Source organism: Pseudophryne corroboree, chromosome 5 (assembly GCF_028390025.1).
Source record: "Pseudophryne corroboree isolate aPseCor3 chromosome 5, aPseCor3.hap2, whole genome shotgun sequence".
Classification (NCBI taxonomy): Eukaryota; Metazoa; Chordata; class Amphibia; order Anura; family Myobatrachidae; genus Pseudophryne; species Pseudophryne corroboree.
Window position 1 is genome coordinate 357,143,813 of NC_086448.1, and position 22,898 is coordinate 357,166,710.

General features: G+C 47.3%; 1 protein-coding gene across 3 annotated transcripts in view; it reads left to right on the forward strand.

The window, feature by feature from the left end:
• HUS1 (HUS1 checkpoint clamp component) overlaps positions 1-22,898 on the forward strand; it is a 189,620-nt gene that overhangs the window by 121,375 nt on the left and 45,347 nt on the right. For all 3 annotated transcript variants that reach the window (XM_063922640.1, XM_063922639.1, XM_063922641.1), the window contains one exon: positions 22,011-22,142. In XM_063922640.1, the coding sequence (XP_063778710.1) occupies positions 22,011-22,142 (132 nt within the window). The remainder of the gene's footprint in view (positions 1-22,010; positions 22,143-22,898) is intronic.

The window sequence follows — 22,898 nt, forward strand, 5'->3', positions numbered from 1 at the left end:
CGGGGTCAAACACGTTTGCAAAGTTCTACAAGTTTGACACCTTGGCCGATGAAGACCTTAAGTTCAGTCAATCGGTGCTGCAGAGTCGTCCGCACTCTCCCGCCCGTTCTAGAGCTTTGGTATAACCCCATGGTTCTAATGGTGACCCCAGGCTCCTCTAGGACGTATGAGAAAATAGGAGTTTAATACCCACCGGTAAATCCTTTTCTCTTAGTCCGTAGAGGATGCTGGGCGCCCGTCCCAGTGCGTACTGTATCTGCAGTTAATAGTTCTGGTTACACATATGTTGTGTTACGTTTATTGTCAGCATGTTGCTGCAATTGTTCATGCCGTTGGCCTGTGTTCTGTTGAATGCCATGTTGTGCGGCATGCTTGAGGTGTGAGCTGGTATGAATCTCACCTTAGTTTAACAATAAATCCTTTCCTCGAAATGTCCGTCTCCCTGGGCACAGTTCCTATAACTGGAGTCTGGAGGAGGGGCATAGAGGGAGGAGCCAGTTCGCACCCTTTCAAAGTCTTAAAGTGCCCATGTCTCCTGCGGATCCCGTCTATACCCCATGGTTCTAATGGTGACCCCAGCATCCTCTACGGACTAAGAGAAAAGGATTTACCGGTAGGTATTAAAATCCTATTTTTCGTAGTCCGTAGAGGATGCTGGGCGCCCGCCCAGTGCTTCGATTTCCTGCGTTGTTACTTGGGGTGTAGTATTGTATGCCGGCGTCCGGGCTCCCGGAGACCAGCATACCGGCGCCGGAATCCCGACCGCCGGCATACCGACAGCGTGGCGAGCGCAGATGAGCCCCTTGCGGGTCGCTGCGCTCGCCACGCTGCAGGCACGGTGCGCCATGCTATTTATTCTCCCTCCAGGGGGGTCGTGGACCCCCAAGAGGGAGATAAAGTGTCGGTATGCCGGCTATTGGGATTCCGGCATTGGTATACTGTGCGCCGGGATCCCGACAGCCGGCAAACTGAAGACCACCTGTTATTTGGTTAAGTATTGTTGGTTCAGCCGTTGCTGAATCGTTTCACGTTGGTTAGCTTGGCTTTCCTTTTGTTATGTGTGAGCTGGTGTGAATCTCACCACTATCTGTGTATTTCCTTCTCTCGAAGTATGTGCGTCTCCTCGGGCACCGTTTCCAGACTGAGTCTGATAGGAGGGGCATAGAGCGAGGGGCCAACCCACACTATTAAACTCTTAAAGTGCCAGTGGATCCTAGTGGACCAGTCTATACCCCATGGTACTAAATTGGACCCCAGCATCCTCGACGGACTACAAAAAAAGGATTTACCGGTAGGTATATAAAATCCTATTTTTTCTGGAGAAATATACTTCTAGGGACTGTTTATGAACTATGGAGACAGAAAATAGTCAATTTTTATGTCTGTTCGTTCCGGCCATGCTGTAGCGAGAGTATATTAGCGGTGTTCATATACATTATAAAATATAATTTACCAATTGTACATGCATTTTTAAGACTCTTTTGAGGGCTATTGAAGGTCACGTGGACTTCTCCAGTTCGGCAACTGTAACTGAATTGTGGAAGGAGCATTTGGAAATCACAACACTTCATACACTCGCACAGTGGTTTCCAGACTCTGTCATTAAGGCTTCTTAACAGTCCATATTTTAAGGATACCCATGCTTGAACACAGGTGATTAATTAGTACCTCAGTTAGTTTGGTTTAACCACCTTTGCCCATGAATATCCTTTAAAACCTATATTATTAGGGTGCTGTGTATGGGAACTACTGAGCTAGTAACAATGCAGGTGGGCAGTAGGGTCATTGGAAAAAAAATGAATTCCACTGTTAGAACCATTTACCTGTACTATCTATATTGAATCATCTGGTAGTAGTCATCAGGTCGACAGTAACAATGTCTATTCATTACGCAAGCACCAAAATGTCAACACTTATGATGTCGACTTTGTTAAAATGTCAACATGCGGGGGCGTGGCCTGGAGGCTGACTGAGCAGGCTGCACATCTTGTGAGCTCCCAGGGATCTGGGAGTTTCTATATTAATAAATAGCCTTTTCTCAAATATTTTTCGCCCCAAGCACAAGGAATAACACCCCACAGCAGCAGAGGAGGTAGTGAGTGAGAGCTGCGGAATCGGGGAGCCGGTTTACTGGCTCCCGCGGATTGCGGCCTACTCGCTGCCCTGAAGCCGGGGCCCAGATTTCTACGCTTCCCCCCAGTCGGGCGGTCGGCCTTACCAAGGTATTAGAGGGATCCGCCTGGACCTTATCCCTTGCTGAAGCATCAACGCGGCCTGCCAGGTGACCCGGTCTGGCTGGCGTGGGAGACCAGTGACCAGAGTGAGGCCGAGACGCACGACCTGAAGGACGAGCGGCAGCCATCCAGTAAGAGGATCGTTGAGAGGGAGACACGGAGGAGAAGCCGGGACGCAGTGGAGGTGAGCGCCCTACGGCCCTTGGTACATCAGGGTGACTGCGCATCCCCCCCCCGTGTGTTCACGCTGAACTCCCGTAGCGCGCTGCTACGTGAAGACGGCCGGCCCGGCTGCGGCTCTCCCCCTGCCTGACGGGATCTGACTCACGGTGTCGGGTGAGCTTGACCGACCTGCCGCAACACTGAGACCCGCGGGGACAACACTGCACACAGCCCCGGGGCCCCAGCCGGCTGGTTGGGTGGAGCGGGAGCCCGCACGGCTGCAGGAGGGTTCGCATTGAGGCGCGAACGGCGGCCATCTTGGATGCGGAGGAGAGGGGAAACAGAGCGGCAGAAGCCCAGAGAGAGAGCCTGGGAGCCCCAGGAGGTGGCCGACGGTGTCACCTATAGGCAGTGAGGCCCCACCCTGTTTGCTGGGCTGACAGTGTTCAGCCATTGAAACAATAAAAACAAAAAAACAACAACAAAAAAAAAAAAAAAAAAAGGAGTACCACCCTTGTTCGATTGGGAACCGGAGATAGCGGGTGCCAACCCGAGAAGTAGGAGCCTCCTGGAGCGAAGGAAGCGCCCCCCCCTTGCGGTCAAGATCTGTGATACCGACAACCCGTAGCCGGTAGGCAACCCGGTGAGCCCCGGCCCTCTGCGAGTCCGCCCGCGGCTGTGGGTGGCTCGTAGGAGGGAACGGGTGAGAGGCGCAGACCGAAGCGTTTGATAATAATCATCCAAACCTAACCCTTTTGCTCTGGGGTCGCCTCATATAGCCGTTTGAACCCATCCCTGGTGGCTGGACAGCACCTAGAGATTCGCACTCGACCTCATCAAAAGTACTTCCTCGTTATAGAATAATAGATCCCCATAGAGGCCCCTGTGCATGATCTTGCCCCTACATAATCTGCGGCCTTTCCCTGGGGGTACTCGGGCTACTCGGAGCACGGGTCTACACATAGAAGAGGATGTCTAGTCGCTTAGCCTTGCCGGCCTTGCTCATGCCGGCCTTGCTCATGCTAATGTAAAACAAGCAGCTTCCTCTACCCATGCCAATATCTACGTGACATCTCGATGATCTTGGAGACAGCGGAGCCCCTGAATTATACAATCTCCATATTATACAATTTTTCTATTTAAGTGATCGGAACCGTCGACCCTTTTCTCCCAGGCATTAGTATGCCGGCTAGACGCAATAAGACATCAAAGCCCGCACAGCAGCTTTCTTTTTTCAAATCTTCTACAAGGATGTCGGGCTCTAAAACCACCGGTCCCTCCACGACAGATAAGATCCCGCAAACTCCCCCCTCCCAGGAGGTGCCACCTTCAACTCCCAAAGCTGCCACAAGCCTGGACAATGTCAAAGATTGTGACGCTTTAACTGTGGGCACGATGAAATTACTTCTGTCTCGCTTCAAGGAAGATGTGGCAGCGGAATTTCGCACCACATTATCGGCATGTCAACAATCCATAGATGACCTAGGTGGCCGCACTGACCATCTGGAAACCAAAATGGAGGAGGTCGTGGGATCCCACAACAACCTACTAGACGCCCATGACGCTTTGGAAGCAGAGGTCAAGCTTTTGCGGGACAAAGTCACAGATTTGGAGGACAGATCGCGTCGAAGCAATCTTAAACTACGTGGAGTCCCCGAGTCTGTGTCACATAGCAGTTTACACGACTATGCCGTGGCCCTATTTAAAGCTTTATTGCCCCAGTCCCCCTCGACAGACCTCATCATTGACCGGATACACCGACTGCCAAAGGCTAGAGCAGCACCAGGGGACGCGCCTAGAGATGTCCTTATGAAAATGCACTACTTCCACGTGAAGGAGGCCTTGCTAAAGGCATCCAGACCAACGTCAGACACATCTTCAACCCTTAAAGGCCTTCAACTGTTTGGTGATTTATCCGCAGCCACCCTATATAAACGGCGTTCCTTTAACTCTGTCACGACAGCTCTCAGAAAGGCGGATATTCCTTATCGTTGGGGTTTCCCCACCAAGCTGCTGATTCACCGAGATGGCTCCACGGTCTCTATTTCCACCGCTGATGAAGGAGTAAAGCTGCTCAAATCCTGGAACATTACGGAACCCTCTGTGGACTCCTCACCCCGTCGACTTCAGCAGGACTGGTCTTCGGTAAAGTGAGGAGACCTACACGAGTCAGGAAAGCTCCCAAATATGCTACCTTTCCACACCTTCCTGATGGCTCTTTAGCTATGATGACTGTATTGCTAGCTGTACCTATACCCCTTTCAGGGGAAACGTTACGACCCGGGAGAGACTTTGAAGGAAGAGGGAGTTCAGTCCGTGTTTCAGAAGTATTCTTAGATTTGTATACTGTATTCTACTGGCTGCCTAATTTGTTCTTTTCCCTTTCTTATAAGCAAGGTATTTGGAGCTTCCCTGAGAAGGGCGGTCCCCTACCAAAATTAATCTGTTGATATAACACAGGTAATTGATAAGGGGGGCGAGCCGTTGGAGAGTCTTTAAAGATGCCATTGATTTCATTGTTGGCTTCTATGCCATGATCTCAGGTTGGATTGTTTTTTGTTACACATTTTAAGTTCTGTATGTTCTATTTACTAACATAGGAACCTACATGCTCTAATAGAATCGAGATGTTCATGTGTTCTGCATATGATTACAGTATTAATGTTTGGCAATGGGTAGGTGCTATGCCACTAACCCCCCCTCTAGACCACACAGCCGCCTTATTATGGCGACTGGTTATGATCTCATGAGAGATCGATTCAGTTTTGTTTTTCTAATTTTTTTTCTGTCTTCATCCCTGTTCCCAGACATGTCCCCCTCCCCCTTTCAGGTATATCGGTTTAAACACGGAAATTGCTTTAGGGAAGTATCAGTCCCGGTAGTGATGGATTATGGTTAATATAGTCTCGATTAATGCCAAAGGGCTAAATTCTCCTCATAAACGAAGAGTAGCCCTGAACTTTTTCCATAAACTCAAGGCACAGGTGGTAGCAGTACAAGAAACCCACTTTCAGAGTCTAAACCCCCCATCCTTCACTAATTCATGCTATCCCCAATGTTATATGGCTAACGGACCCGCCAAGAAAGCTGGCGTGGCCCTTCTTATAGCACAACATTGCTCGTTTGTTCTGTCCAATAAATATGAGGACCCTGACGGGAGATATTTAATCATAGTGGGCAAATTAGAAAATGTGGAAACCACTTTGGTCTCGTGCTATGCTCCTAATGCCAAACAAATTCCGTTTCTTAGAACATTCTGTAGAACTCTTAGGGAACATACTAGAGGAGCCCTTTTGATTTTAGGTGACTTTAATATGGTACTGGACCCTACTGTTGACCGCTCCCGCCCGACCCGGACCCTCCGTAGCAATCCACCCCAGGAACCCACAGGCAAATTTGGTCAACTACTAGCTGAGTATGCACTGTATGACGTTTGGAGGGCTAAACATCCGACAGAACGGGACTATACTTTCTATTCTCACGTACATAGTTCATATTCACGAATAGACTTAGCACTAGCTGATAAATGGACTTTAGCGGCTATTAGCAAGATAGACATATTACCCATGTCCTGGTCGGATCACTCACCGCTTATGCTTGTTTGGGATACCAGTAAAAGGGTAGTCCCCCATGCCCCCTGGCGAATGGGCCAACATCTGCTGACCCACCCTGAGGCTATTCAGGCCATCCAGCACTCTCTGGATTTATATCTGTCCACTAACTCCCCCGGGGACACATCCGTCTTCACCCATTGGTGCTCTCTGAAAGCCGTGATTAGAGGTTCTGCAATTCAAAGTGCGGCTAGACTTAAACGGGATTATAGGAAGAGACAAGCCTCGGCCGAAAAAGAGGCCGCCCGGCTGGAAGCTGCACATAAAATTAGCCCCGATAATAAAGCCCTTTATAAACAACTTCTCAGTGCCCGCGACAAAGTAAACTCCTTTGCCCTAACCGAGGTCCACCGCAACCTGCAGCGGTTAAATCAAAAATATTATAGGCTGGGAAATAGGGCGGGTCGGTTACTGGCGCGTAAATTAAGGGGGCGTAGAGCCAAGGAACGTATACATGCGATCCATACATCTTCTGGAGTTAAAGTAACCGATCCGGTTGAGATAGCAAATGCGTTTGCTGATTATTACTCACGGCTGTACAACCTAAGAGATGACCCTAGTACCCCTCAACCCACCCCGGCAGACATTACCGGATTCTTGGAAGGGCTATCGCTCCCTAACATAGATTTACAAACTCGCGAATCCCTTAATAATCCCTGGTCACTAGACGAAGTCGAAGCAGTCATAGACTCCTGTCCAGTAAATAAAGCCCCTGGCCCGGATGGATATCCCTCCAGTTTCTACAAAACATTCAAATCTACCCTTGCCCCGCTCTTAAAGTCAGTCTATAATGAAGCCTCTAACTCCACTTGTTTTCCGAAAGAGATGTTAGAGGCTCGAATAGTCACCATCCCTAAGCCGGGAAAATCCCCTACGGTGGTTCAGAACTACCGCCCAATAGCATTGCTGAACTCCGACCTCAAAATGTTCGCTAAAATGGTCGCGAATAGGATCGCTCCTCTCCTGCCTGATTTAATTAATCCGGATCAGGTTGGTTTTGTTCTGGGCAGGCAAGCGTCAGATAACACTCGTAGGGTTATTAACCTGATTGACCGCTGCCAGGCCAGGAGTGAGCCTCTTTTGCTTCTATCTTTGGATGCAGAAAAAGCATTCGATAGGCTCCATTGGGATTATTTGAGGGTTACCCTAGGCCATTTTGGATTTGCGGGCAGGATACTAGATTCTATCTATGCCTTATACTCCTCCCCTTCGGCTTCGGTTTTCACCAATGGGTGCAGCTCCTCTATATTTAATATTACAAATGGGACCCGGCAGGGATGCCCATTATCACCCCTTATCTTTATATTAGCTGTGGAACCGCTGGCAGAACGAATCAGGGTGGCAGATTCCATTGTTGGTCCAGAGGTGGGAGGGACGCCACATAAAATAAGTCTTTTTGCAGATGATATACTGATATGTCTTAGGGAACCCGAAACGTCCCTACCCCATTTACACTCTCTTTTAAACTCCTATGCAGCGGTCTCCTATTACAAACTGAACACTACTAAGACTGAGGCCCTCCCCTTAAACATTTCTGACAGCACTCTGAGTCGTCTAAAGAATGATTATAAATATGCGTGGCAACTTAGATCACTTAAATATCTGGGGGTCCACCTATCCAGAGGGCGGGACTTAATGGGGTGCAACTATGACCCGCTTTATCGTGCATTTGAATTGTTAATTAAAGATTGGATGATGCAGGAGGTCTCCTGGGTCGGACGGGTAGCGGCGGCAAAGATGGTCCTTTTGCCAAAACTGATGTACCTCTTTCGTACTATCCCGAGGGTCTTCCCCAAAGAAGTCTGTAATAAATTTAATCGCCTATTGATTAAATATATATGGGGGGGCTTAAAGCCGAAAGTAGCTAAATCCACGTTGACAGCGCCAAAAGATGCCGGGGGAGTAGCATATCCAGACCTGGAAAGATACCATATCGCTTGTCTACTCACCCAAGTTAGGGATTGGTTCACGCAGGGCAATGTTAAACCGTGGGTTTCCCTGGAACAGGAAGCAGTATTCCCCTACACGCTATCAGACCTGTTATGGTTGCCCTTCAAATCAATCCCAGCCAGAGTTGCTGAGTGCCCAGCAGTTCACGCAACTTTACTGGCATGGAAGGAAGTATCAAAGTCTCTCCCCCCTGGGGCTCTTCCCTCCCCCGAGTTATCCCTCAATGCTATAGCCCTATTGATCCCAGATTTGCATTTACACCACTGGCGAACCCTGGGTCTTAACACTTTGAAAGACGTCCTCCGAGATGGAGCCTTAGTCCCCTTCTCCTTACTTCAAGATCAATTTCAGGTACCCAAACAAGACTTTCATAAATATTTACAATTGCGACATTGGCTTCAGAGTTGCTCTCCAAGTAGGGCCCCATATACTGAGCCCCCTAAAATACTGATGTCACTCCTCAAGCCTAGAGGCAATAGAGGAGGCATTTCTAGATGGTACCAACATATTGTAGCCGAATTTCACCATGGGGTGTTCCCTGCACAGACCAAATGGGAAAGAGACCTCCCAGCAGTATTTACGGAGGATACCTGGAAATATATCTTTAAATCTTGTTTTAGAATCTCTAAATGTGTAAACCATAGTGAAATGTATTATAAACTGGTCCATAGAGTATATTTAACACCGGACCGTTTACACAAAATCTGGCCTGATGTCTCCGCTAGTTGCTGGAGAAACTGTGGGATGGTGGGCGATATTTTGCACGTTTTTTTGGTTATGCCCGGTGATCCGGACTCTGTGGAGTGAAGTGTTCCTCTTCATTTCCCATATATTGGGAATAGCCCTTGTGCCCGACCCCCTCTTAGCACTCTTTCACTATTACGGGAAGGAGATGTCCAGCAGTGACAGATATATTTTAGGACATATCCTTATAGCTACTAAAGCCGCCATTGCTTCCAAATGGAAGTCTGCGGTTATCCCCAATATTTCATTGATAGAAAAAAGTGTCCATCAACATTATGTGTTTGAGATAGCAGAGGGCAACTGGGCTCCAAGAAGGTCCTCCATTAGTAAAAAATGGTTTAAATGGTCCCTTTATAAGGAAAATCTAGGCCAGAACAGAGCTCTAGCAGACACTCCAGACCTTGCTGTGCTTTGCTCCCCAATACACACTTGACATTGTCTTACTAAGTGATGCAATCCCCCTACCATTCACTATACTAACATTCCATTGTTGTACCATGATATCCCTGATACGTACCTTCCCAACCCCACATGTCTTTATTAGTTATGTTTTGTATGTATACCCCCCCCCCCTCCTCCTGTTTTTTCTTTTTACCCACCGATTTAATTGTATTTGTACATGTAATCTGTTTGAAAACTCAATAAAAATTTAATATTAAAAAAAAAAAAATGTCAACATGCAAGATGTTGACATTGGCCCTCATTCCGAGTTGATCGCTCGCTAGCTGCTTTTAGCAGCAGTGCAAACGCTAGGCCGCCGCCCTCTGGGAGTGTATCTTAGCTTAGCAGAAGTGCGAACGAAAGATTAGCAGAATTGCGCAAAAATCTTTTCCTGCAGTTTGAGTAGCTCCAGACCAACTCCTAGATTGCGATCACTGCAGACTGTTTGGTTCCTGATTTGACGTCACAAACACGCCCTGCGTTCGTCCAGCCACTCCTGCGTTTTAGCCTGACACGCCTGCGTTTTTTAGCACACTCCCGGAAAACGGTCTGTTTCCGCCCAGAAACACCCACTTCCTGTCAATCACACACCGATCAGCAGAGCGACTGAAAAGCGTCGCTCGCTGTGTAATATTGATTAGTTTTGTGTGAAAGTACTTGGTGCGTGCGCCCTGCTGCACATACGCATGCGCAGAACAGCCGGTTTTTAGCCTGATCGCTATGCTGCGAAAAACAGCAGCGAGCGATCAACTCGGAATGAGGGCCATTGTCCGATGAGCGAGCACTGGAGTTTGGAAGGCATTTCTACAAGAGACTGCTTACATTTCTCTTACATCTTAGGGGATACTGGGAATTCATTTAGTACTATGGGGTATAGACGGGTCCACTAGGAGCCATGGGCACTATAAAGGTTTGATTAGGTGTGCTGGCTCCTCCCTCTATGCCCATCCTACCAGACAGTTTAGAAAATGTGCCCGGAGGAGTCGGTCACGTCTCTGGAAGCTTCTGAAGAGTTTTCTTCATTTATTTTCTAAGTTTGTTATTTTCAGGCAGGACTGGATGGCACTAGCCCGCCTGCTTCGTGGGACTTAGGGGGGGAAAGGAAGGGGGGACAGCCCAACCTCTCTAAGGGTTAATGGTCCCATTCCCCGCTGACAAGACACTAGCTCCTGAGGGAACTTTTCGCAAGCCCCACCACGGCGAGCGTACATTCCCGCAGCACGCCACCATACTGGGAGGCCGGAAAGCTTTGACCGATTGGTGCAAATCCGCTGTCGCTTCATCATATCCCATTGTTATCCAGTGGGCTTAAGAGAAATATCGTTATCAATGGTAAGATCTTACCATAACGTATTTATCGTGTAAAAGTCCCTACTTGGTCTTTTACGAGAACAGAGCGGAGCTCAGGTCTTGACAGCAGTTTCTGCTGAAGGTGGTCTCCGCGTTTCACTTGAATCAACCTATTGTGATTCCGTCCAGTTCTGGCACTTCTGCTCCTCCGGAGGCATTGGATGCAATGCGAGCCTTGAAAACCTATGTCAAGGGGCCAGCTCGGATCAGAAAGACGCGTTCCTTGTTCGTGCTGTATGATGCGCAGAAAAAGGGTTGCCCTGCTTCAAAGCAGTCTATTGCTCGTTGGATTCGGCTTCCTATCCAACAGGCCTATGTGTCGGTAGCCTTACCTGTTCCACAGTCTCTGAAGGCCCACTGTACGAGATCGGTGGGTTCTTCCTGGCGGCTGCCCGTGGAGTCTCTGCCCTCCAACTGTGCCGAGCTGCTACCTGGTTGGGGAAGATCACCTTTGTGAAGTTCTACAAATTTGATAGCCTGGCCAAAGGGGATACCCAGTTTGGGCAGGCAGTACTGCAGATGTCTCCGCACATTCCCGCCCATTCTGGAAGCTTTAGGACATCCCCATTGTACTAATCTGTCCCCAATATACCTTATGGATGCTATAGAAAATAGGATTTTAAATACCTACCGGTAAATCCTTTTTCTTGTAGTCCATAAGGGATATTGGGCACCCGCCTCCGTGCGGTGACTTTCTGCAGGTTCTCTATTAGGTGTTACATGTTCAGCTGTTGCTGTAAAATTTTGCCAGCTGTTGCTGGCCCGGTTATGTTTTGGTGTGCTGGTGTATGAATCTCACCACATTTAATTGTTATGTTCCATCTCTCAAGTACTGTATGTCATTCTCCTTCGAGCACTGTTTTACCTAATAACTGACCTGTAGGAGGAGGCATAGAGGGGAGGAGCCAGCATACCCAGTTGAAGAAATTTAAAGTGCACTGACTCCTTTGTATCTGTCTATACCCCATCGTACTAATCTGTCACCAATATCCCTTATGGACTACGAGAAAAGGATATACCGGTAGGTATTTCAAATCCTATTTTTATTTTATTTATTTTTTTCAAAACTGTTTTATTATAGTTTTTTTTTTTTTTCAGTAAAGGTGAATACAAGGACAGTACAATAATTCTGACAACCAATAGAAGGTCAAGACAAATATAAATGAATATTCAATGTTATTGAACCTAAACAGACCAAGAACAATAGTGTATAACTCAAAAAGCCAGAAACAATGTTCAACAGGGAAAGGGTAAGGGCAGGGGTGGACGAGGGAAGGGGGGCGTGGAAGGGGGGGGGGGGGGGGGGGGGACATGATGAAGGTAGCAGCATGTGCATTAATAAAGCATATTGAAGGCAAAACTTAAACAATGCAACTGTAAGGGGAGAGTTGGCATAAAGCCACTAAGTTAGGGAAAGGAGAGAAAAGAAGGAGATATAGAGGAAAGTAATACAGTAGACCTAAAATAGCGAGATATTACAAAGCACCAAGACAGGCTTGTAGGTGATACAGATCCGATAGGGAGGGAGAGAGAGAGAAAAGGGAGGGGGAGAGATGAAATAGAGGAGAGACATATGAGGTTCCATGCTCCGAAATTATCTGTCCATTGTCCAGGAAGTGTTTTCGAAGGTCTGAACAAACGTAGCGTGGGTCGTTGGGTCTAAAGTGGAGATATAAGGGTCCCATTTCCTATAATAGCTCGCAAGGCCAGGGTGACCAGGGAGTTGCATGGTCCTGCGGTCTAGGTAGAGATTTTGTAGCATAATTTTTAAAACGTCCCTTAGTGACGGGGCAGATCTAACAGTCCAGTGTTTCAAGATTGTCTTTTTTGCGACCGTGAAGAGCATAGTGAACATGGGGAACAAAGAGTTGAGGCCCTTGATATCATTCCACATTGTGAAATTTATGCAGAGACACGCCAAGGGATCGCCAAGGAGAGCGAAAAATGGCTATTGATAAACCCAAAAAGCTTATTCCAAAAACGTCTAATCTTGGTACAATTCCAGAGACAGTGAAAAAAATCAGCTCTTGCCCCCCTGCATTTTGGGCATCTGTCAGAGATAGACTGGTCGATGTACGATTGGATACAGGGAGGGAGGTAGGCTCTGTGAAGGGACTTGAGATGTACCTCTTGCAGATACGCCGATCCCAAGGTAGTCATGGTAGAAAGAAAGTGTTGAGTGATAGATTCGTATGAGGGTATATCAGGAATATATCTTTTCCAAGAAGAAATCTATTTTTGTAAGTGAGACGTGGCGGGATCGTTGACTATGAAAGTGTAGATGTTTTTCAGTTTGTAGGGATGAGATTCCCAATACCTAAGGACTTTTGCCAAAGGAGAAGTGGGAATAGGGACATAGGGCTCAAGATTCAAGGAAGAGATATAATGTCTAGTTTGGAGGAACATGAAAAAGTGTGAGGAGGGGAGGGAGTACCTGTCTCTCAGCGTGACAAACTGGGAGGTGTGGCCCCCAGGGTCGAATACCTGGGTGGCTGAGCATAGCCCCCTCTCCCGCCAGCAGAGGAAAAGAGCATTGTGAAGGGATGGAGTGAATGAGGGATTTCCCCATAGAGTTACGTATGGGAAAGCTGTGTGGTCGCTGCACAGTTTTTTGTGTAGTTTCACCCAGCTAAGGTAAGTATCTCTGAAGAGAGGGTGTTCCATAATGGAGGGGGATAGAGGGTTGTTTGGAATGTAGTAGCGCGCAAGGGGAGAAGGGGTGGAAAATTGAAGAATCCAGGGCCAGGTCAGTGTATGTGCTTCGCCCAAACAGCCAATCTGCAGCGTATCGGAGAAACACCACTAATGAGTAAGAAAGAAGGTCGGGGACGCCAGCTCCGCCAACTGCTCGATCCATCACAAGCTTAAGGAAAGCAATTTTAGGTTTCTTCCCTTGCCACAAAAAACGGGTCATCGCCTTTCGCAATCTATCCCCGTCCGAGTCACGTAGGCATATCGGGAGGGATTGGATAATGTAGAATATTTTCGGGAAGATAACAGACTTAAGGACCGCGACTCTACCGAGCAATGAGAGGGGCAAATTAATCCACCCCTCCAATTTGGTAATTGTATCTTTAATCACGAGAGAAATTGAGATCATAGATCTTAGATGGGTCACAGGGAATGTTGACACCTAAATATTTAAAATGCGACTGAGTAACCTTAAATGGAGAGGCAAGCGTGAGAGATGAAAGATCAGAAGGGGGAATGTTGATTGGTAGCATTTCAGATTTAGCGACATTGATCCTGTAGCCCGCCGTCGCCCCAAAATCCGAGATCAGATGCATAATCTCAGGTATGGAGGAGAGCGGATTAGAAACAAACAGCAACATGTCATCTGCGAAGAGAGCGACCTTTAGCTCAATGTCACCAATATGAATGCCGTTATAAGTCTTAGACTGCCTGAGGGCCAGAGCTAGGGGTTCAAGGGCGATGGAGAGAGAGGGCAGCCCTGCCTTGTGCCCCTCCCTATGGGGAAGGCTTCAGACAAAAACCCATTGCAGGAAACATGAGGTGGGAGTTGAGTAAAGGGCCTTAATGGCGTGAATGAAGGAGTCTGGAAAAAGGAAACGACGCAGGGTGGCATACAAGTGAGGCTATTCGTCAAGGTCAAAGGCCTTTTCAGCATCTAGTGAGATTATGGCATACCCATCAGGGGACCCTAGATTGTTGCAAGCATAAAGGGTCGCTATCACTTTCCGCACATTGACCACAGAGTGTCTGCCCGTTATGAACCCAGTCTGATCTGGGTGGACGATGTGGGGGAGTAGTACTTTAAGGCGTTCCGCTAGTATCTTGGCCAGTAGCTTGTAGTCGAGATTGAGCAGTGATATCGGGCGGTAAGAGCCCGGGAGCGAAAGATCCCTGCCTGGTTTGGGGGGGACTTTAATAACAGCTGAGTTGAAATGCGGGGGAGGGGAATTCGATGACAGTATTGAGTTAAATACATCAACAAGTATAGGGCTGATGCGAGAGAGCAGCAACTTGTAGAAGTTGCCGCTATAACCATCAGGGCCTGGCACCTTGTTGAGTTTCAATTGCCTAATCTCTTTTTGGACCTCAATGGAGGTGATAGGGGCTTGGAGCGACGAGATCATATCGGCCCCGAGAGTGGGGAAATGGAGGCTATTCCAGAAGGGAGGTAGAGAATGAGTACTAGAGGTAGAAGGAGTAGAGGAAGTGTCAGGAGAAGTAGGAGAGTAAAGCTGCTTGTAAAAAGTTTGCATGATATGCGCTATTTGCTTATTGGTGGTAGTCAATGAACCCTGAGGGTTACGGAGGGGATGAACTGTGGCCGGGGAGTAGGTACCTCGCAGCAAATTAGAGAGCAGGCGTCCTGTTTTATTTCCGAATCTGTGAAACTTGTGATGGATCGAGAAGAGATATTTGTCACCCATTTCAGTCAGATATTCCTCGAAGTTGGTTTTGGACAGAAGATAGGCTTGTTTTGTGGAGGCAGACGGAGTCAGTTTGTAAGTTTGGAATGCCACAGATAGGGCATCCTGTAGTGAGAGGTAGTGGGCCGAGTACCGTTTGTTAGAGGATGCCGTGAACGAGATGATCGCCCCCCGGAGCACAGCCTTTGCCGACATCCAGAATAAAGAGGGGTCAGCCTGAATGTGCTCAGAGTTAGACGCGCTAAAATCATCCCACGCAGCCTCCAACATGGTTTTAAACGTGGAGGAGCGGCAAAGTCTGGAGGGAAACTTCCATAGTTTAGAGGAGCCCTGCTCGTCTGGGAAGTGAATAGTGGCAGAGACCAGCGCATGGTCAGAGAGAGAAATGGGAGCTATGTTGCAAGCGGTGACGAGGGGGAATAGAGCATGGGAAACAAAGAGGTAGTCTATGCGGGAGAGGGTGCCATGAGCCGCTGAGAGACAGGTGTAATCCCTATCGGTGGGGTGTAAGGCTCGCCATAAATCCACAACTTGCAGTGTTTTTGAGAAGGAATGCCTACCTTGGGAAGGGTCATTGGGGTTCCGCGTGTCATAGATTTATCTAGCAAAGCTGAGGAGACCAGATTAAAGTCTCCCCCAATAATTAAATGATCGCCCATGGAGGGGGTCAGGAGTGTCATCAATTGCTGAAAGTAGGTCCTAGAATAGGGAGTGGGGGCATAAATATTAGCTAACGTGAGTTGTTTACCCAGTATTGTGGCAGACGTTATAACATATCGTCCTTTGGGATCAGAAGTAGTATGTGTGACTTCAAAAGAGAGAGAGCGTCGTATTAAAGTAACTACCCCACGGGCTCTGGAATTGTAAGAAGACGAAGCCATAACAGATCACCCAAACATACCCAACTTAGCAGTTTCCGAAGCAGTCAGATGTGTTTCTTGAAGGAATGGAACATCTACACCGCTCTTCTGTGTAAACAACAAAAGTTTTCTCCTCTTGGCCGGAGAGTTAATGCATCCAACATTCCAAGTGGCGCAGCATAGATCAGGCATTTTTCAAGGAACTAGTGGGAAATGCAAGTAGGCCGCTGTAACATAGAGCCAGCACGTTGCACCAACATCAAGTACAATAGGAGAGCATTGGACAGCGCACAGAGGGAGAGGGAAGGAGAAGGCAGGGAAGACTGGTAATGGGAAAGGAGGTTATAGAAACCAATAGAAGAGAAAGCAGGCACCCAATGCGGAGTGCCGCTAGACTTCCTAGACCCACACAAAACATCAAGAAAACTTTAATAAACATCCAGAGGGAGAATAAGAGTTCCGTTCCCATCCCTCGGGCACGTGAGTAAAGTAACTGAGGCTCGGAGGCCTCCACACTGTTAATATGTAATAACCATAACTATAAGAAAAATACAAATATGACTTTAGCTATGTGACATCCTAATATAGTAGGAATGCGGTACTGAGTACAGAAAAGGCATCGTTAAGATGCTCAGAACTTTGCAGAATGTAAAAAATAAACTGTAATATTCAGCGGGCCTATCTAGCATGCAAGCGTTAGCATCAGCATATAGAAAGTAGCCAGGAAAGGGCGTTTAGCAGTTCTTATAAGTCAATCCGCAACATCAGAGATATCGGTATCTTTCGCATGAGCAAGTTCCTGGAGAAACGCCATAGCATCAGAGGGGTTGGAGAAATCCTTAAAGGAAGTACCATCGTATATGCGCAGTCTAGCAGGGTATAAAAGACCAAATTTGCGCCCTTCAGCCACGAGATGGAAGCAAACAGGGGAGAAGGACTTTCTGGCCCTAGATAACTCAGCTGAGTAGTCTTGAAATATGTGAAGTTTGTGACCTTCCCAGGATAGAGATTTCGCCTTGCGGGATGCTGACAAAATTTCCGTTTTATGTAAATAGTTCAGGCAGCAGAACAGGGTAACACGTGGTCTCGGCCTGTTAGGGGTCGGTGCTGGGCCCACCCTATGGACCCTCTCGATAACCATGTCATGGCAAACCGCCTCTATGCCTAAGAGCGAGGGGAGAGTGTTGCGGACAAAATGGGACAAAGCTGTCCCCTTGATAGATTCAGGGAGGCCAACCAGTCTAATGTTATTACGATGCAAACTATTTTCTAAATAGTCGATCTTGTTCCAAAGCTGAAAGTTTTCATTGGTAAGGCGTTTAACTGAATGTTGCAGGTCGTCAACCTCATGAGAGACTACAGCAATGTGTTGCTCTGTATCAGAGACCCTGTGAGTGAGTTGCTGCAGCTGGCCAGTGATATCAGCCACTGTTTTAGATAATAATGGGGACATTGTGGCTGTATTGGCATCTACCACATCTTTATATGTAACTGGGGCATCAGAGCCCGGACTCACATGACCGCCTGCGGAATACCCCTCTGCCGCTGGCTTTTTATGTAGAGGGAGAGCGCTCCCTGCAGCGGTGTCCAACTTTATGGTGTCCGCAGCGCGCCTTTTCTCCTGGCGTGGAGGCTGTGGCGTCTGCGGCGGCTGCTGGGGAGATAGTGCGGGCAGCGTTTGCGGAGCCGCGGATCGATCCATCCGGACCGCTGATGGAGCTGGGGGCAGTGTGGAGGACAACTGAGCCGGAGGGAGGCGTGAGAGCCTTGTAAAATGTGAATGCCGTGCAGTGGGAGACGGAGCTCAGACACGGAGCTCCTCACTCCATGAAACCGGAACCCCTAAAATCCTATTATATTTTTTTAGAAAAAAATTATCCTCCATTAACCTGTAACCTATCTGTGAACCCACAATTTTCCTGATCCATTACAGTCAATGATTCAGAAGATGACAGCACTGATACAGCCCTGGTGTGTGTGCTTAGTGATCTTCTGAGGTGATTGTTCAATGTCAATCTTTCTGGATAATTGTGCAGCATATGCTGCCGTGCAACATTGAGTGTCTGAAAAGTTTTTGTGAATTGGATGGAACTGTCTTCAGTTTGTTCAAGTGGTTTGTCACCCTGCCGGTCACAGTCTCTACAGGTGTCTATTCATTGTTGCTAGTGCCACTGCTATATAGGATCATATAGTACTGTTCAATAGGATTCTATCCTGTCTTCCATGCTGTTTGAGTACACGTGCTACTACCAGCTGAAATAATCAGATGTCATTTCCTGGTTTGCTGCTACTATGCAGATATTACTCAACTGCACCTGTACTTTGCTCCCTGTACTTAGGACCTTGCATACGCAGCCAGATCTGCGTCCATCTCCTCACATGCTGGGGGCCGCCCAGCACAGGGCAAGGCCACCCAGCATGCGTGAGGCCGCCTCCTGATGCGCCCGTAATTAGACTGCAGATACATTGAAGCTAAGGTTGACCCCTGGCAGCGCAGCCATTTTTTTTTCTCTGTGCGGCTGTATGTGATGTCACGCAACCATCCCGAAAATGGTGCCAGTTCACCCCCATTTGTAACGCCACACCTCCCCAATGTTGCATCGCCGCCCTGTGACACCCACTGCTGTCGGAAATGCGACCGCAATGTGTGTGGCCGCGCAGTTTTCCTGTCTTTCGGGAAACTGCGAAGCGGGCCGCATCAGCTGCGAGGTCTGAATGACCCCCTTAGAGGGCAGTACCAATCTAAAAGAGCTGTCTAGCAGAGCTCCAGTAGTGGTTGAGTACCAGCCAGCTGTGACTGAATCCTGATGAAACACACATTTTTATGATAAGAGCTTACAGTAAATGGAAAAAGATTAGTTATGCCATCCAATAGGACAGCTTGGGGGTTTAAACTTGCAATACATTGAACGTGTACAAAATTTTGATGTTCTAGATGGTGACTTGACCCTAAAACATCAGATGACATCCATGATCAAATCTTCATTGTTTCATTTGAGGATCATATCTACATTCAAGCACTTGATTCCCTCAGAAAATTTACCTACACGCATTTGTTTCCTTAGGTGTGATTTGCAAGATGGGAGATGTTTCATGAAACTCGCAGACATTTGCATGAATGCGTGCTCCTGAGACTTTGTCAATGCAATTAATAATGCCTACTCGCAGTAGAGGTTTGCGAATTGTCAGCCGTATGCAATGTGAGAGAAGTGCATAAAAAAGTGGGGTGACCTTCCTGGAACCCCAAAAAAAAATTAGTTTGCAGAATCATACAGAAGACTGTTAGTGGTCATGAGGAAAGTACTAGAGATTTTGAAATGGGGTTTAATTCCTGGTTTCTGCACTTTTAAAAAGTAAAAGCAAACTTTTTTTCATTTACTTTCATTTTAAAAAAAATTGCAAAAAAAATGCGTTAGGGGTACTCTGAGGTGACACTAGAAAAATGCTAAAGCAATAATTAAAAAATAAAACAAATTCAATTTGGGATGTATAAACCAATGAAAGTCGATTTTGAGGTAATGTGAGGACTTTTTTTTTTTTTTTTTAAACCTTAAAAAAAAATGGCATGTAATTATTGGACTAATTAATCTAATTGGAAACATTCCAGTTGCCTAAATAGTCATTACAGGGGGTGTCCAAGGGGTTCTGCACAGTATCCCGACATTTTAAGGAATTTTCTACCATCCCTCACCATAGGTGGATTTGGGTGTTATGAGGGGAGCACCCACCCCTGTTCCTCGTCATTTAGGAGTTGTTTTATTTTATTTTTTATTTTAAATTAGTGCAGCGACACAGTGTGTTCAGCTGACAAACAGGCACTGCACCTACGAAGGAGAATAGGATTCGCCTACCTCCCCAGATCCCGCACTGAGATGCAGTGCAGTCCAGTTGCGCTAAGACACTTCCTGCATATGCGCGCTCGGCTCCCCAGCTGTTGGGAGGACCTGCGCAAGGTACCAAGTGAAGGGGACTGGGGAGAGATGCTGCTGCAGCAGTTAGTTCTCTCTCTCTCTGCATGATGAGGGGGGTAGCGATTGCACTCCCCTCCCAGATCTGCTCCTGGCTAAGCAGCAGTTGGCAACCCACCCCCCTGTGTACTGCGCCAGAAGATGTAAAATTGGTAAGCATGTTTTGGGGGAGGGGGCATTGAACACCTCCCTGTTTGATTACAATCCCCCCTCTCCCCACCTGTACACAGGCCCATCAGAGCTCTTAAAAGCCCTGCTGGGGTGGTAAATCACTGGGTAGGGGTAATTCTCTTCGTGCCCCCCACAAGCCCACTGCCCACTACAAGCCCAGTGTATCCCCCTTCCCACCTTCAACCAGCTGACTGCTCCTCAGTAAGAACCACCTCAGCCAGTCCAGTCACAGGGCCCGCCTCTCATTCAACCCAGTGTACCCCCTTCTTTAGCCTAGTGTCGTCCCACCACCATGTCACTGCCCAGTGCCCCCTATATATTGCTCACTGCATCTCCCCTTCACCCTCTACCTGGCGTCTCCCACTATCTCTTACCATCTCCCTCTGTCACTTACTGCCTCTCCCATCACATTCTCCGTCATCCTCTTCCTCTCCTTATCACCCACTGCCACTCCATCTCTCACTATATCTCCCCGTCACCCACAGCCTCACCCTGTGTCGCTCCCCTGCGTCAGTATCTACCCGACACATTCTCTCTCCTGTCGCCCCCTCCCCGTGGCCTGTGAGGTCATGCCCCTTGTGAAGCCCACCCGCTTTCCCAGGAGCGTTTGCCCAGCCCCTCCCTCCTGTCATGGTGCCCCTTCCCTCCTGTCATTTTGTTCTGGATCCGCCCCCGTCTCTCACCCTCAGTGATTTGCGAACAGAAAAATGTGAGTTTACTCTGCCTGTTTAAGTGCAAGTTTCTAATTTGTATTGCAAAATGCATATTTGCATAGAAAACGGCAGCTCGCACCTAATTGGATTGACCCCACTGCAATGTACTCTATCAGGGGCCCCTAGCTGGACAGCATGCACAAAATGCAGCAGCCTGTCTGTTAGCAAGCCAGCCCCTTTCAAGCTACATAACACCTACTCTCTACTTCAGGCCTGGCCAATCTGTGGCTCTCCAGTTGTTGTGAAACTACACCTCCCCTCATGCTATTCCACAGTTTTGCTTATGGGAATGCTAAAACTGTGGCAGTACATGTTGGAATGTGTAGTTTCACAACAGCTGGAGAGCTACAGGTTGGCCAGGCCTGCTCTACTCTCTTAACTGGCTGCCTGCAAGATGCCAAATCTATTTCAGTATTGGCTTACTGACTTTTAAAGCCCTACATGACCAGGGACCAAGGAAATTGAAGCAGCTTTTGGTTCTTAAAACCCTACTTGCTTACAACAATCCACAGATGAAGGACTGTTAGTATTACTTAGAACAGGCATGTCCAAACTGCGGCCCTCCAGCTGTTGTGAAACTACATATCCCAGCATGCCCTGACACGGTTTTGCCTTCAGAGAATGCTAAAGCTGTGTCAGAGCATGCTGGGATGTGTAGTTTCTCAACAGCTGGAGGTCTGCAGTTTGGACATGCCTGACTTAGAATCTTTGACTCTTCACAAATGACCTTTTAGATTATTTTATATGTGCTTTTGTTTTTGAAATGTACAAATGTAAAGCACTTTCAGTCCTGTTAGGAGAAAAGCATTTTTCCCGTGCCGGTAGTGTAATTAACAGTGTGAAGGGTAGGGTCCTTTCACACTGCACGGCCCCGGCCCGGCTGCCGGAACTATCCACTGGAAGGTCCGGCTGCCGGGCCGGGGCCGTGCCGTCTTTGCAGCCAGTGGACCGTGTGTGTGAAGGGGAGCTTTCACACACAACTTTTTTTCTCCAAGCCTTGTCTAATGCTGCGTGTGCGCACAGCATTACACACGGCTCAAAGCCGCTCTGTGTGAAAGACCCTCCCAGATGGCAAAAAAACTGACAAAGTTTGTCCGGCCTTTTGCCATCCGGGAGAAACCGGTGCGTATGCTACAGCCCATATTGATATCCAGGCTTGAACACAGGTGACTTAATTAGTACCTCAGTTATTTTGATATTTAACCATCTGTGCTGAAGCCTGGATATCACTAAAACCTGCTCTGTTGGTGTGCCTTGAGGACCACGGTTTGGAATGCCTGCCCTAGTGTATAAGGCCTAAATAGAAATACTGGAAATATTGGAGATGAGCCCCTAGGATGTTTGCATCTACATATATAAAAATAATTTGGGTTATGTTGAAATTACTGCATTTTTTTTTTCTATTCTAGTTTCTGCTGAAACCTCACAAAATAGCACTCAGCAAAGAGACCCAGATATCATGTCGGAAGCCAGAGTTGATATTCGGAAACTTCTGCAGTTTCTTGCAGGACAGCAAGTAAATCCTAATAAAGCCATATGTAGTAAGTAATTCTTCTGTTTTTTTGTTTTGTTTTGTTTTACCTTATGACATGTGTGCAAAAACAAGCAAGATTTTGTTGCCCAAAAAAACATTGCATACCTCCCAACATGACCCTCTCCAGGAGGGACACAATGCTCTGCTTCTGGACTTTTTTCTTAATTTATGATTGTCTGCACCTGTGTTGAACAAGTTAATGGATAAGAAAGGTGTTTCGCCACAGGTAATGGTAAGCATTAATCAAGAGGGAAGTCCAGGGGCAGAGCATTCTGTCCCTCCAGGAGAGGGTCATGTTGGGAGGTATGATATTATATTAGTGCCCATTTAAAAAACTATTCCCATGTTTGAAAAAAAAAAAAAAAAAAGAGCTCTGATTACAGGTAAAAATCCCTATTTTTTTTCTTTTAATTTTAACACTATTATTATTTTTTTATTTTTTATCGTGTCAGGGTAAAACTGAACCAACCCATCCCCACAATTTATCTAGGCATCTGTTTAAAAGGCTCAACTATCTTTTTTTTTTTTTTTTTAATATTTATTTATTCGAATTTTCCATATACATCAGAGAGTAAACATTGCAGAACAATCAGACATTGTACAATAACCATTACAGCCCTGGTGGGCGTGAGATCACAATAAAGGTAACCATTAATAAAGGAAATATATGCGTAGGACACCGTCATTCCGCGTATCATTATATGTTCCCATGTGGTTTAGCAGGAGCCTGAATTGTGATCGCTCCATCGTCTGACCATCCATA